The 16,761-nt window shown below is 37.8% G+C and overlaps 1 protein-coding gene across 4 annotated transcripts; it reads right to left on the reverse strand.

Moving 5' to 3' along the window:
* Positions 1-977: 977 nt before the first annotated feature.
* LOC128209813 (uncharacterized) lies at positions 978-15,667 on the reverse strand. 4 transcript variants are annotated; one of them, XM_052914038.1, is made up of 8 exons: positions 15,549-15,667; positions 11,906-12,136; positions 10,164-10,307; positions 9,072-9,218; positions 4,699-5,707; positions 4,248-4,354; positions 3,268-3,405; positions 978-2,146 (listed from the first exon to the last, which is right to left on the reverse strand). In XM_052914038.1, the coding sequence occupies exons 2-8, from the start codon at positions 12,108-12,110 to the stop codon at positions 1,980-1,982; spliced, it is 1,917 nt and encodes a 638-aa protein (XP_052769998.1). In that variant the 5' UTR covers positions 12,111-12,136; positions 15,549-15,667; the 3' UTR covers positions 978-1,979. The 4 variants fall into 4 exon arrangements, with proteins under 4 accessions (XP_052769998.1, XP_052769996.1, XP_052769997.1 ...); XM_052914036.1 differs by lacking the exon at positions 15,549-15,667 and adding an exon at positions 15,109-15,387; XM_052914037.1 differs by lacking the exon at positions 15,549-15,667 and adding an exon at positions 14,880-14,999.
* Positions 15,668-16,761: the final 1,094 nt, after the last annotated feature.

Consider the following 16,761-nt stretch of genomic DNA (forward strand, 5'->3'; position numbering starts at 1 on the left):
TATAAGATTTTTTTTTGATTTTTTAAAAAAAATGATTGAGTTTGAAAATCCGGTACCAGTGGTTTTACCCAAATGCCGTTTGTTGGATAGGGTTCTACAATTGTTTGTACAACTTTTAAAGAATTCTGTACCGTTTCTATGATATAGTGAGATAAAACGGATTCGGTCGTACGCTGAGACCGAAATTATCAACAAGTTTCTAAAGTTCGCTCCCAGGGGCAGATCCGGGAATTAGAGTTGGAGGGTGCGTAATTTTGAGTCACAACCTTTTGATATGCGCCCCTACCTCAGAACCGAAATTCATATGGTTTAGAATGTCTATAACACCAAAGGAGGTTTACTTTAAACATTATATATTTTACAACGATTGTGAAGGAAGCTATGATAGCTTATACTAAGTCACTCTCGTTGGCACGATGTTGCGCGAGAGTGTGGTCTTGTGTTGTGGGGGAAACCGGAGTACCCGGAGGAAACCCACTTGTCCGGCTTGGTAACCACTAACCAAACTCACATGCGCCCAGGCCGGGAATCGAACCCGGGTCGCCTTGGTGAGAAGCGAGTGCGCTAACCACTGCGCTAACCGGACAAAGGAGGTTTGGGGTTACATCTTTAATCATTGTCAAGTCCTAAATGGTACATTTGGATATTTTATTACTTTTTTATCAGATAATGCAGATAATGACCAAACAATTACACTTGGACGATTTATGGGTTAGAGGGGGGGGGGGGGGGGGGGGGTAGAGATCCGCGAGCCAGGTGCATGAATCCGCTAATGACTCCAACTGAGCATTTCATCTAAATGATTTGATTGTGTTAAAGTTAATATATATATTTTTCGTACGTATTTCCACTTTATAAGATGTATAAAAGTATTCGTGAATGAGTGGTTGAACTTTATACGTGGCATTTCAATGTTTATGTATTTCTGGATCCGCCAATGAAGTCAGCATAAATAACAAAGCGGTTGTTATATGTCACATGTTTATATTTACAATAAAGTTATAACATAAATATAATAAACAAATACAAACACAACAGTTATACAAGTATTATCATACCGCATTTTAATGATACACAATTTTGTCATATTGTCTTCTTCTGAGATCAGGTCAGTGTAAATACTTAAGAAAAATATATAACGTCAAAATATAAGTTTGAAAGTCCGTTCATCTTATTTCAGACTGTAACGCAATCGATCCAAACAGTGTTACTTCCCTTACACTAAAAAATTCTCTGCCACTACGCAAATCACGTGACCCCAGATATGTTAAAATAGCATATCGGTCAAGATTGTAAATTATCTGTAATTTTATTTATTTATTTTTGTATTTTAACTTCAATGAACCTTAAATAATTGAGAATTGATAAAAAAAAACTAAAAAAAAGTTGATAAAGCTGAAATCCAGTTATCTATTCTGCTTGTCAGGGGAGATGAAAGCGTAGGCGATTTATAAATAAGTACTGTCATCATGTAAGCTATCATGGTAGTTTTTCGAAATTAATTACATCAAACCATTTAAATGCACAACATCACACATCGTCGGCAACCACGGTACTTTTTTCCGTTACACTAAATAATAAACCATGGGTAAATTGACTGTCAGAATCTCGTTTAAATGAATATGCATGAGGCAGGGGAGACAAATCTTCTTTCAATGAAATCGCGTGTTACAATGGAGTACTCTCCCTTGTAATGTCAGCTGTATCCACGGGCGAGTGGTCTACGCAGCTCTTTTCAAATTTGTAGTGATCTGGCGGAGCTATCGCAAGAATATTTTTTCAGTATCTAAGCATATTTCCGCATTGATTTAATGCGGAACAAATGAAATTGCCTCATTAATTATTCATGAATACGAGATTGTCCTTGTCAAATCTCCCGCGGTACACAACGAAGCATAGCGAAGTAGTAAATCGGGGTTAACCAACGATAAACATCACGGAGGTCTAAATAAAGCACCATATCTAAAATGATATGATGACTATTCAACCACAATGGCCATTTCGTTCGATTCTTCATTATTGGTTCCCCGCTGGAGTCTGTCATGTAGATGAGGGATACACAGAGCAAGCAGGGCACCAACCATTGCCATGGTACCCAGCAGGTGATACGACGCGTAGTAACTTCCGGTGGAGTCGCGCAATAAGCCTGAAAAAATGAATAATAACTTATTATTGATTGGTCAATATCCATCTGGCAATTACTATCAACTCACCCTTTAAATGTGCAACTGGCCATCGGCCGTGTTATCAAAGGTTGCAGGTTGTATAGTCCAACCAGCCACTTGGTGTAACCCGTAACTAAGTATAACCGGTACAGGTACCTAAGTATAATCCAAGACTTACCATTAGCTTAGTACCACTGTACCTTAGTATAACCCGTCCTTCAGATCAAACCGTAGTTAAGTTTAACCGACCAGTATATTTTGCCTTAGTATAACTGTACCTTTGTTTAATACGTACTTAAGATCAACCAAACAGTAGCTTTAGCCTAAGTATAATTTGTTCTTAAAATTGGCCATATACTAAAGTATAATCAATCAGTAGCTTTAGCCTAATTAAAGTCTGTACTTCAGATAAACCCGTACTGAAGTATTACCAACCAATTGCTGTAGCCTAAGAATAATCCGTACTTAAGATCTACCCGTTGTAAAGAATAACCGACCAGTGGCTGAACCCTAAGTATAACCTGTCGCTTGATGTAACCTGTTTGAAATGCACAACCAGTAATTAGAAACGGCTAGCCAAGGTTAATACGTAATTTGTGGGAAAGCGTCGACCTGATTTTGCGTACATAAGGCCCATGACCACAATTATCTGCCCCCCCCCCCCCCCCCCACACCCCGTTTACCCGGATGTTAGTAAATAAACGGGTGCTACTTTGCATAGAACCTACCATAAATTGACACTGTATTGCAAAATACGATATTTTCCAGTGTAAATATTGGAGCAATCATTGCTCCTGAAACTCTGTAAATTGGTTGTTTGTAACCTTCTTTCGTCTTGACATTAGGGTCATGAATTCCTACTCAATTTTGTGAGACGCTGAATTGGTCAATGTTGTTTTCTTGTGATTAAATGTTGTGTCTTGGATTGTTCTACAACAGCCAGTTACTTTTTTTAAAATGGAGACTTTTTTCAGTGGAAAGCCAGGTTAATGTTTATGTGGAACATACAGTAAAAACACCTGTGGTCTCACGACAGATACCGACACAGCCGATTCAGTTATCTAGATATTTTAGATCTTATTTCATTTGTTACAATTCTTACCAACTAATGGAAATGTCCCGGCGATAGCAAACCCGTGACAGAGCGTGGAAAACCCGATGCAGCTTTTGAGTTTGGACAAGGTCATATACTGCACGAGAATCACGGGGAAGGCGGCCTGGTACATCTCACAACTCATTCCTGCAGAAAAGTAAACAGTGCTCATTAATTATGTGTATGTAATAGTTATATGACATTAAGAAAATTCTTAATTATTAATAATGGGCGGAGTGAGTGATGCGAACGGGCCCTTTCTTAAGCATTAAGATATTACTTCAGGTCATCTAACTGACTTAGAATACAACCCCATTGGTTGATAGATTGTCCGCAGGGAGTGTGTATCGGATGGGTGGCAGTGTGCGGACCTTTAAACACCCGCGAAAGTTGAAATTCTTAACGATTAAGTCTAGTGCTTCATGATTGGTTATCTGCAATTTCATTGGCTGAAAATGTAGGTTGTATTCTTAATCTGTATAGACAACTGCTTCTGTCCTCTACTTTCCATTCCGCTGAACTCTGAGTCGGCGTCCCGGGTTCGATTCCCGGCCTGGGCGCATTTGAGTACGATTTGCGGTCACTAAGCCGAACAAGTTGGTACCCTCCGGGTAATCCGATTTCCCCACAACACAATACGACACTATCGAGTAACATCGTGTCAACCAGAGTTATTTATATAACAAAATGTTGTAATAACTTGTTTTACAATGGTTGTAAAATATATAGTTTAGACTAATTACATTTAAGTCACGCATTCCTAATATAAAGCAAAAACCGTTTGAATTATGTTCAGGAATGCATGTGATTATTTAAAATTAACCAGAACTTGATTAAGCCTTGATAACATCAAGAATTATGAAATAAATGATAAAGAAGTAATGATAAAAAAGGTGCAAAAACAAGATAAATTTGACCCAAACCATAATTAACAAAATTACACCTCAATTTTCTTGAAAATGTCAAGAGTAAATATTAACAATAACTACCAACAATGGCGGCGACCGCGATTAGCGCGTGAAATCCCTGGAAGAACCGCAAGAGGTGCATGGTGACGCCTACCAGGGTGGCCAAGACAGCGAGGAGCGTCGTCAGTCTATGGATAACAGAAAATGGCGTGTTGTTACACTTAGCTGTCGCGGGTCACTCTATGCGGCTTAAATGCTAGTTTGTGTTGCAAATATATTGTTGGTGTTTCAGAAAATGAAAAACTTACCTCAATGTCAAACGGAAATGTTCATACCACAGTCGAACCCCGTTGGCTCGAACTCGTTTGGCTCGAATTGTTCGTTGGCTCGAGCTGGATGCTAAGGACTCTTTTCTTTTTATTGAAGGTAAGAATTCCCGCTTGGCTCGAATTTTCCGAGGCTCGAGGTATTTTCGCCGGCCCCTAGGAGTTCGAGCCAACGGGGTTCGACTGTATTTCAATAATGTTTATACCTGATAACGTCTCTGTCGGCCAAGAGGGCTAATAAAAGCCTAGAAGCCATGCCGACGCCGCCGACAACGGAAAGCAGTAGGCCCCTCTGTTCCGGAAGCAGCCCAAGGTCCTTAGCGTGTGGTGGCAGAAAGGAGGGCATCAGAATGCTGATAGAGGACAGAAGCGCCGCCATACAGAGGAACAGCGGAAATACCGTACTCCGAAATATACCGAAGTCAAACGACGACCTGAGTTTATCACAGATAGACTGTTTAGGCACTACATACGCGTGCCCGTTCGCTGTCCGTTTGTCTACACCAATTTCCTGAATATCAAGTACAGATCCGTATAAACCTTCGGCCATGCTGGAGTATATTGCTATTCGTGAATGTGATAGTGTTTCTACTAAACTATTCAATGGAGACAATGCTTTGTGACTAGGGGCGGCTGAAACCTCTGACTGTACAGATACAGTCCTCTGGCGTCTTGTACCGGTGGACCACGCTCTTGCTCTTGGTAATAAAGGTGATTCCGCCGGCTTCATTTTGTTTCGGTCTTTCACTGGTTCAAGCGATTCACTACGGACAAGTTTCGTGTGCGGGTTTTCGGATTGTTTTAACTGTAACACAGCTTTAGCTGGTAACATCCTAATATGATTGTTTTCTTGTTCTATGACCAGCTGTGCTATTATTTCATCAGTAGAGTTCATGTGTGGCTTTACACCATTACTTTTTGAGATCAACGTTTCCATTTCAATTTCACTTCCATCACCATTAGAAGTTCGTTCAAAGGATTTAATAGGTCTCATCAGAGATCCCGCAACACAGAAGTTCAAGGTCATCCCGGCAACGATCATAAGCGTGCCCGTATATCCTAACTGTTCAAACAATGCCGACATAATTGGCGCGAAAATAAGCCCGCCAAAACTGGCACCACTCATGGCGACAGCCATGGCAAAACCACGCCTTTTATGAAAATATTCACCGATGATGGCTATCACGGGTGGATGAACCAAGGCTGTACCGATGCCTGCAAAAATTTGTAAAAGAAAATCAAAACTATCTACTTCTCTATCATTGTACATCATGGCCGCGCCGATATGTGCAAATGTGAAAAAAACATAACATTTTTAACATCACGCCCGAATTTCTCGAAATATCTTAAGAACCGTATAGCAAAAAGAGAACCCATAACAGTTTTAGCATGTACAATTGCACTTACACGCGTATCAACCTCAGCGCGGTTAAAACTGCAGTGGTCCACAACCCAACTGACTTTACCATTCTGCTCTAATATATGCGGAGCAAAGCTGCTAAAATAGTGTTATAATGAATATTCGTAAACTGTTCTGTGTTTAAAAAATAGTGCGAAGTGAAAGATCAGGTTGTACGCAATTTTTATTTGTATGCAATGTATTATTATATAATTCAATTTAAATGGGCTATTAAAAATTTTCCCAAAAATAAAGTGTTTGTCTCAATATATTTCTGCGCGCTATTTTCTTAAAAATCCACTGCCACGGATAAAATTATTTAGGCATTTTCCACTATTTCAATACAGACCGAAGAAATCTATTCTACACTTTAAACATGATTCGTATATAATTTACCATGCCGGCAAAACCACAAGCATCAAACGAAATACATTAGACATGTAAATACAGTGTATGTTTAAGGTCTATTTCTGCAACAAAACTTAACCCATATCCACGCGCAAACTTTTTCGGGATCGACTTACCCACACACTATTTATTCCATATATGTTTTGATGTATCTAAATATTACCCTCGACCTATGTCACTTGTGGACAAAATGAACAGAATTTTATCAGTGGATTATGAATGTGCATATGCAATTTGCCCAAGAGTCTATGTTGAATTGACTGAGACAAATTGAGAAATATCCACACCCTCTCCGCTCCATTCAAGAGCAGGCCGACAGTCTTTCAACTCTTTAAGCGCTTTGATTTTGTAAGCAGAAATTAGTATGAACTATATTAAAACTAATCGAAACTGGCCTGCCATACTAAATATGCCAATGAGACAATCGTTTGTGCGCGTGTTGGCAAGATAATTTACACATTTTGTTTTTAGACAGTGGATACCATGCACTTTTTATTTGTAAAACGTATATATTAACATTGGTATTATGATGGGACAGGTTTAAATACCCTCTACTACTCTCTTTACATGAGTAAGTAAAGGGAAGTAACTATGTTTATAGGATATGTTTCTATTGATAATTTCCAATGACACAACTGATCGCTTCATATGACAAATTGTATGTTATGTATTTTGGGCCAGTGGGATTTTATCACGTTTACCTTCCAGTCACCCATACCGTCACCCTCCAGTAACCCATATTCATCCTCCAGTCAACCTCCAGTAACCCATATTCACCCTCCAGTAACCCATATTCACTCTCCAGTATCCTTTATTCACCTTCCAGTAACCCATATTCACGCTCCAGTAACCCATATTCACCCTGCAGTAACCCATATTCACCCCCAGTAACCCATATTCACCCTGCAGTTACCCATATTCACCCTCCAGTCACTCATATTCACCCTCCAGTAACCCATATTCACCCCCGCCCCCAGTAGCCAATATATACCCTCCACTAACCAATATTCACCCTCCAGTAACCCATATTCCCCCCCCCCCCGTAACCCATATTCACCCTCCAATAACCCATATTCACCCCCCCAAGTAACCCATATTCACCCTCCAGTAACCCATATTCACCCCCCAGTAACCCATATTCACCCTCCAGTAACCCATATTTTCCCTGCAGTAACCCATTTTTTACCCTCAATGAAAACTAATTGTTTGGATGGATGGATCGAATGATGGATGGATGGATATATTTTTTTCTGTGTACAGTGTATTATTCATGGAAAAACATGGTACATGAGTTAAACAGCAAGCATAAGTTAATAGACCATGTCAACTACATTATACATAGAATATCAAAATTTAAAAAGCAATCATAAAAATAATATAGTATGTAATTGCAAAGGCAGATGACAAAATCATATAAATAAAACAGCAGTGAATTACGAACTTAAAATAACCTGACACAATTATATCACAGAAGTTGTGAAGTGAATTAAACCGGGTTTACAGATCTGTGGTTAAATGTACAAATGATAACTTAGAATGGCGTTAAGTCCATTAAGTACGATTTAACAGAGGACCTAAACTTTTTATATCTTGTTCCACAATGAACAACCTTGAAAGACAAAGGACTTCTTACCAGAGCTCTTGACCTTTGGGTTAGGAAAAGGAACCACTATTGACAAGTGAAGATGAATCATTGGCGCTAGTACTAGTAGATGTGGTCTCAAAAACCTAGTGTCATAACTATGAACTGAACTAGCAGGGATAAAATGATCCATTATGCAGGAAGGAGCTGTTTTAGAAGATCCATTCATTACCACATAAGTATTTTCTTGGAACGGAACTGCAAACCCATATTTATCATCAAAGCAAGTTAAAAGGACAAAATAACCGTAAAACCAATATAAATTAATTGCTAGATTTTCCGTCAGATTTTTTTAATGGGGGGAGGGGTAACATTTTTAAATGTTATTTTTGTACTTAGATGACTGTTTGAATATGTGTTCATGCTCTTTCTTTTTGCATAAGGAGCCATATACATGTGTTTCTAGACGAATCATAACCACCACCGTAACAATTCCCTTCAATACATGTGAATGTTTACATCGACACAGGCTGGTATGAATAAACGCCGTTCCCGGACCGTACCGAACCGATACGCAAATATATACCCCAGCTCATCATTTTTTTGAGTCAATAAGATTTAAAGGGCGGCGGTAAAAGAGGGGGCGGGCGGGGATGAAAATCTCGCAAATAAATATTAATTAATTAATCGCCTAATGGACGACACATTTTTCTTTCAAGACATCCTATACACAAATACAGACCCCTGTTCAACATTTTTTAATCTTAAAAGTCAATCAAATTTAAGGGGCGGCGGTGAAAGAGGGGGCGGGCGGGGATGAAAAAATTGCAATTAATAAAATATCTCCAAATGGAGCACATATTTTACTTCAAAGACGTCCTATGGACATATACACAAAACAGACCCCTATTGAACATTTTTTAATTTCAAAATTCAATAAAATTTAAGGGGCGGCGGTAAAAGAGGGGGCGGGCGGGGATGAAAAATTTACAATTAATATATAATCTCCAAATGGAGCACATATTTTACTTCAAAGAAGTCCTATGGACAGATTACGAGATACACAAATACAGACCCCTGTTCAACATTTTTTTTGAGTCAATAAAATTTAAAGGGTGGCGAAAAAAATAGGGGGCGGGCAGGGATGAAAATCCTACAATTAATTTAAAGTCGCATAATGGAACACATACCTTCAAGACATCCTATGGAGAGGAAGAGAACTTTGATGTCTGTAGCCTGGGAGGTGATGATAAAAGCAGTGGTGAGAACCAGGCTACCCGCCATGATACTGGCGCGGTTAGAGATGAACTGGAGCCCGATGAGCATGACGATCGGGGCTACAATAGAAGGCATGCTTGTTAAATATGAATGAAACTACCAGCCCACGCTCTGGAACAAAATAATTCACCTCCATTTAACATAATTACTTCAAGGTCTTCAAAGCAACGATTCAAGACTTCACAAATTTTGCGACACATAAATAAATTTATTCACAAGTCGTTTTTGCAATTTGAATGGCAAGTAGGATAACTTAAATAGAATATGATAAACAGCCATCTTAAAGCTGCGCTCTCACAGATTGACAGATTTGACACATTTTTTTATTTAAAGTCTTGGAATGAGCCAACTTTTGTGCAATTGTCTGGAAAACAGTGATATAAGATTGCTAACAAAAGATCAGATCGCAGTTTTTCATATTTCTGTTAAAAATTAAAGTGTTGCGGCTAAAAGGGTCACTATCGGTTTAAGAAAAACTGAAAATTTCGGCAGTTTTCCAGACAATTGCGATCTGTTCGGTTGTAAATTATCTTATATGACTGGATCGAGGGATTGGTGCGAAAAATCAGCTGTTTATGAGACAAAAATTAAAACAAACGTCAAAACTGTCAATCTGTGAAAGTGCAGCTTTAAATGCACGGGAGACAAACAACACAGATGCATTTTTAGTCAATTAAGATTAAGCAATTGTCTGAGCCTGAGTCTCAAACTCAGATTCCAGACGTTAGAGATAATCCAGCTACAAAAGACAGGTACAGTCATAAATGCAATACAGTCAAAACCCTTTGGTTCGAATTCGCTTGGCTCGATTCCCTCGTTGGCTCGAACTAGATGTAATGGACCGATTTCTTAATACGGATGGTTAGCATTCCCGCTTGTCTCGAATTCTCCGAGGTTCGAGGTATTTTCGCCCGTCCCAGGTTCGAGTTCGAGCCAACAGGGTTCGACTATACTTTTGTTTATAAAAAAAAATCAAAACATAAAATCTACATTATTCAACTCACACGAGATGCTCATGACGAGATTTTGGCTAGTGTTGAGGAAGGAGGTAATAGAGGCACTGGACTGGAAACGAGACTGGATCTCCACGAAGAAGATCCCGAAGTTTTTCCGGATACCACCGAACAGCATCAGGTAGAAGCCCGCGGCTGAAATGAGAGAACATATACCTGTATACTTCAAACAAATATATTGTTTACTTACTGAAGGCCTACGAGTGCATATTAACCCGGATATATACAGTGAAGTTTTGGAGAAAATGTTATGTAGGCAGGCTTGGATTACTTGAACAAGAGCTCTAGTCAAGGTATTTCCCGGTAGGCAAAATAGGCTACATCTACACGGAGGAAACCTGTTTGGTATTGCCTCTTGCCGTTTATAGCATATTCGATATTTCGAATCCGTTATACTTGGTTGTAATGAGATACATTTTGAAACAAATAACTTTTCTGAAAATGTTACACGCTTGTTTGTTCAGAACAGCTGTTAAAAGTTTTTAGCGTTGTTAACGTCATCGATGTTAACTTCCAAATCTATATTGCTCTGAAAGTGCAATGGATATGCTTGTGATCAGTAGTATTTCTAACAAGATATGAAACAGCTATCTCAGCTGTACTTGATTTATTCATTATATGCACACACAATCTCCTTAAAAACATAACAACGATGAGGTTAATCAAGTTGTTAACTATAACAAAGTTCTAAACAATCGGCCCTATCTTTGTGAAGACTTTAATTTAATTTCTGAACATTACCTTGAATTCAACTGAATTTCTCGATCGTACAGTTATGTATTAGATACAATGGTTTATCTGTATTTAGTTACCTAACGATCAAGGCTATATAGAACAAAGCAGGTGTCCTTCGGGGATAATCCTTTTAACAGTAACTAGAGTTGTAGTTCATCAACAGACCAAGCTCATTAAAATCCTATCGTGACTTAGCTTAATTTCATTACGCTTTGTAACGTTGTTTATCGATTACTGAAAATCTAATTGTAATACGATTGTCAACAAATACAGTTTGTTGAGATGCCATTTGGTTTGATGAGTTCTCCGGCTTCATAGTTTGATGCAATACCATTTGATAAAATCTCCGCGAATCATCAATGCGACGTAATTCAAAGCCATTGATAAAACGATAAGAATAGATTTGTTTCTGCATAACTTTTGTTAAAATTAAGCCAACTTTGTCAGCAGTCCGGTGTAGATTTGTTAGTCAGCACCGACATACTGCCAAATATATCAACCAAAGATTCCACGAAAATGAGTTTTCCCAATGTATACTATTATAACATAGGTTTAGGTTTTTGTGTTAAATGATCATATTCCATTTAAAATGGTGCGGCGGTTGGGGGCTTGGCCATATATATGCTGGGTCCTGTAAACGTAACTACCGCCTGTGGTTTAGGCAGGCGTTTTCGCTTCTTCGGAAATCAAAGTTCACATGTCTATCCTAAGGTTTTTTAAATACCAATACTATTCGAAGAAGAGAAATACAACTACTTAGTTCGAAGAGAGAAATACACCTACTTTATTCGAAGAAGAGAAATTCACCTTCTTGTTCGAAGAAGAGAAATACACCTACTTTCTTCAAAGAAGAGAATACACATGGTTTATTCAAAGAAGAGAATTACACATTCTTTGTTCGAAAAGGAGAAATAGACCTACTTTGCTTAAAGAGAGAAAAAAAAATACTTGTTTTGATGAGGAGAAATACACCTACTTTGTTTAAAGACGAATATTACCTAATAGCACCACCCAGGCCCAACCCCGGTCTATGGGTAATCCTGCCGTTTTGTCTTCATCAACCTCCTTGGTTGAAGAGTTCGAGTCAATTGTACTTGTAGTTGTCTCCACTGGTTTATCGCTGCCCGGATGTGAAACTTGGGGCTTTTCTGCAACATCCGCGATCTCGGAGTTGGAGATAATGAGGCTCTTGTCGATTGCCATTGTTCATTTAGTAACTGTCCAACTGTCTGTAAGATTATAGGGAAATATAATATACATGTGTTACCATATTACAATGAAGTTCGCTATATCCCATTTACGTATATTAAATACAAACAGAAGGTGATGCTTATTGGCAGAATTCATACAAAATTCAATATGCATTCTTTTTAAAAATGTTTGCAAAACTGCATGTAGTGCTCACAAAAATGAATTAATTTAGCTAGATATTGTGGTATGTTTGTTTTTTTGTAACAATTAACCTAGCCTGCGTTTAAGAACATGTAGCCAAAACACGGACAATCTTATAAAAACTTTCAGATTTACAGTAGCTATTCTTTAAACCGAACAGGATTTTGTCGGGCAGCAAGAAAAGGACATGTAAGTAACTGTTGAACTACATATCAAGAGCCTTTGAGTAATAACAATCCCATTATGTTCCGCATATATCAGCAACTGCGTGTTACACTCAAATCGATCGTTTGTCCACGACCGAAGTTGATATCTACATTTTAAAGGCTAATACAATTTCCTTCCTTTATTTCGTATTCAATTGTAAAACTTTTCTGAAAATTTTATATCTAGGTGATAAGTTAAGACATGAATATACAATGAATTTAATTATAAAAATGTTAACTAGAAGAAAAGAGAATACTTTATCCCAGGTACTGTTGTGCTACGTTTTTTTGCCGAACATTTGCCCATAAAGCGTATTTGCCCCCGGTTGCAATACTCGCCATACAAACGGCGTACAATTCTGCCAGGAGGTGTAACTTGTACACTTGTGCAAATTTTGCACATGCTAAATATACACACTATAAACTGGGAAACCATTATGCGCTATTTTTAAACGGGTCAACTTAGCTGAGACAGCGACAAAATATTAATTTAATCACGTTATAAAGTGATGTATTATCTGCCGAACATTAGCGCATACTTGTTTTAATGAAACACTTTAAATTGCCGATTTTGAAACAATCTGATGTCTAGACAACTTCATGTACCAAATTAACAGCTGGAATAGAAATGCGACAGCTTTAAATTAAATGTATTTAAAGGTTTTATATAAGCATAAAAATTATACGAGTCTCAAAGAAAGTCCTATTAGCCCAAATATATAATACTTAAAATATTTATAATCATGTTATTTCAAACATTGCAGTCCTTAAAAGAACAGTCTGCCGAAAAAAATGCAAAAAATGATAAATAAATAGAGTGTTTTGTGACAATTAACTTCGAATTTTTAATTTGTCAACACTTGACTGTAAAACCCCTGCCATCTCGGAAATACCCATGGGGGCATATTTACTCTATCATATTTTCCCATAGGGTAAATTTAACCCCGTGGGTAGGTGCGTTCATATGCACATATTTGCCAATGGTGGAAATTTTGACTCCGGGGGTAAATCGCGCCATATAAACGACGTTTAAGTCTGCAATCGGAGACCATATCCATTTAATCACGATACACAGTGACGCTGAGAGGTTTTTATGTAAGGTTTTTTTACACAATTTATAAATGTTTAACATTTTAATGTTTATCGTTTTAAAAACTGTTGCGGGTTGTTGGTTAAATACTAAAAACCTTAAAGCTAAACTCTCACAGATTGAACATTTTGACAACTTTTTTTTATTTTTTGTCTTGGAACGAGCCAATTTTTGCGAAAATCCATGGAAATCAGTTATATAAGAACACCTGACAAAAAACTTGATCGCAGATTTTTATATTTAAGTTCAAAAATTGATGTTTTATGCATTTATCTTAAACCGTTCGTAACGGTTTAAGCCATAAAGCATTAATTTTGGAACGAATATGGGAAAAACTACGATCTGATTTTTTGTCAGCAATCTTATGTCATTGGTTTGCAGATACCTACGCAAAAATTTGCCCTTTCCAAGTCAAAAGATAGAAAAGTTGTAAAAATGGTAAATCTGTGAGAGTGCAGCATGTTTGTCGGCACTTTCGTTAATTAGAAACTTTGAAGGCGCATTAATCAACCTGCAATTTATTTTATTATTCCTAAACATAAACTAATGAACTCGCTTAAGCGGACAATGTCCCTTTAATGACACAAATCTCGATCGATTTACGCGAGATTGAGAAGGAATGAAACTTAAAATAAGATAAAATCAGTGCATTAACCTTTCATTAGTATTGGGAGATTGTAATGTATTAATTTCGTATGAGAAAACAGTATATAATCACCACCACCACCACCACCATCATCATCATCATCATCATCATCATCATCATCATCACCACCACCACCACAACCACCACCACAACCATCACCACTACCACAACTAGCAGCAGCAACATCATCACCTCTACTATTATCCTCATCGCCATCATAATCACCATCAACAGCAGCAGAAACAATAGCACCACGACCACCACAACAACCTCAACCACTACCACCATCGCCGTCACTACCGTCATCATCATCATCAGCAGCAGCAGCAGCAGCACCCTCATCATCATCAGAAGCAGCATCAGCAGCATTACCACCACCATCATCCCCATCAGCATTCATCATCATCATCATCATCATCATCATCATCATCATCATCATCATCACCACCACCACAATCACCACCACTACCACAACTAGCAGCAGCAACACCATCACCTCCACTACCATCATCATCGCCATTATCATCATCAGCAGCAGCACCACCACCACCGCCACCACCACCACCATAACAACAACCACATAATCGTCATCAGCAGCAGCATCAGCAGGATAAAGTATACAGTACATATAAACTAACTAGATCTATTTGAGCTCGCCCTTTGGTAATGTTCGGAACCATCACAGTAGTTCAGTGTATTTCCAATTCCTCAAATGTCAACCATTATTGCGCACTACCACTGTTAAACTTAGCTATAAGATAAAACATAGAGAAAAGGCAGAATGTAGGCTATTACAGCTTACAAATAAGTATGTTATAAACTTAAAGCTTTAACTATAAATCAGTGTTAAATAAGATATATACGTACCGCAAAAAGCCAAAAATATAAACAAGCTCACAAATACGGAACAGGTCCTTGATTTAACGCTGAATTAAGACACTGAAATGTCCTATATCGATTACATCAGCTGTTCACATTTCATACGATATACTGACCTTCACAGGTCGCATTTTTTGTGAATCGGAAAACCGGAGATTTTCCATCAGAACGCGCTATCGGCGTGTTGTTCTAAAAATACTTGCAGCTTCAAGTAAATGCATCGTATTTCATCATACAGTGTATATAGTGAAGTCAGAATGTAATCATCTTAACAAGGCAGTTTGTAAGAACGAACGAAATAGTCGGCATGTCCTTGAAGAAAATCATAAACACTGTTTCGTGTCCAAAAACTGATTTTTTATAAATTTATAAACAAAAATCGGGATAAAAATAATACGTCCCAGTTTTTTCAAGGCCTTTTCACTTACCTTGGTACCGTATTTTAATCCAGTGCATATTGTAAAAAGATCGGAAATAAATTTGATTTATTGCTATTTGTAAATATTTTAATTAAATTGTGTGTTTTAGTTAACCTCCCTGTAAGGTCATTAAATTGGCAAACACAGTTGAATTAAACTGAAAGTGCTGTTTGATTGATTATTACTCAAATACAAACTATAAAATATAGTTCCTGTTTTTGTTCTCGTTAAAATCTATGATAAAATTCTGTATCAATATATGAGAGAATGCTCCTTATATCATACTTATGATCCTAAGCAATGATTAAATGTTATAAGTATGTACTTAATTTACAGGGGCGGTTTCGGGATTTGACGTTAGAGGGGGGCGTCACCTTTTGATTTGAGCGCACCCTCAGAACCGGGGGGGGGGGGGGGGGCAAAGCAAATTTAAACATTTCTTGTCCGAAATAGAGCATTTTTGGGCGTATTATTTCTCCTAAACTAAAATAGTAAGTAAACTTGGACGTTTTAAGGGAGGGGGCGTGTGCGCCCACCCCCCTGGTTCCGCTAATGCTTACAAAAATAAATGGCTTGATGCGACACAGGATACATACTTACAATCTTGAACTTGTTAAATCGGTCTACATACTGTTAAGTATTGTGTATATACTACCAACCTAGTGGACCAGCCACTATTTACATCTACCGGTTCACTTGATTATTTTCGATAACGACTGACTGCTGATTTTCTTAAATAAATGTATTGGCCTATTTGAAGAATACTGCTTTTCATTATGTTGACCACTTACAGAGGGAAAAAAACATTTTTAACCATACTAAGCTGTAATGTGGTTAAATGGGTTGAGGAAGTTATAAAGTAATTATAGTACTTTCGAGAATTTTTAGTTGGTAAACCATCATGACTGATAAATGAACATACACTACTTTAATTAATACGCACAACATGTATTATTGACTCAATGATTTTAGCGAACATCAATTTGAAGTATTTCGAGACCGTAAACCAATAAAACCAAGTGATTGGCCTTTTCTCTGAAGGCATTGCGAAAGTTTATAGAGTGCATGGCTCTTCAGTGTCTTTTTTATCTTTAATAATGGTCCCAGATTTTATCCATCGAACTTTGATACCGAACACTTCAGTCTCGAGTGATATATTTCTTTCTGATCCTATGGTATTTGAACTATGGTAGGTACATAGTTCAGTTGCTTATCATAATAC

The sequence above is a fragment of the Mya arenaria genome, chromosome 11 (genome assembly GCF_026914265.1).
Source record: "Mya arenaria isolate MELC-2E11 chromosome 11, ASM2691426v1".
In the NCBI taxonomy this organism is placed as follows: domain Eukaryota; kingdom Metazoa; phylum Mollusca; class Bivalvia; order Myida; family Myidae; genus Mya; species Mya arenaria.

Bases quoted from the DNA above. Each gene is read 5' to 3' on its own strand.
- LOC128209813 (XM_052914038.1), bottom strand. From the start codon at position 12,110: ATGGCAATCGACAAGAGCCTCATTATCTCCAACTCCGAGATCGCGGAT. The intron at 4,355-4,698 runs GTATAAACATTA...TGTTATCCATAG, and splicing joins GCCGACAGAGACGTTATCAG to ACTGACGACGCTCCTCGCTG. The intron at 3,406-4,247 runs GTAGTTATTGTT...ACTTTTCTGCAG, and splicing joins CGCGGTCGCCGCCATTGTTG to GAATGAGTTGTGAGATGTAC.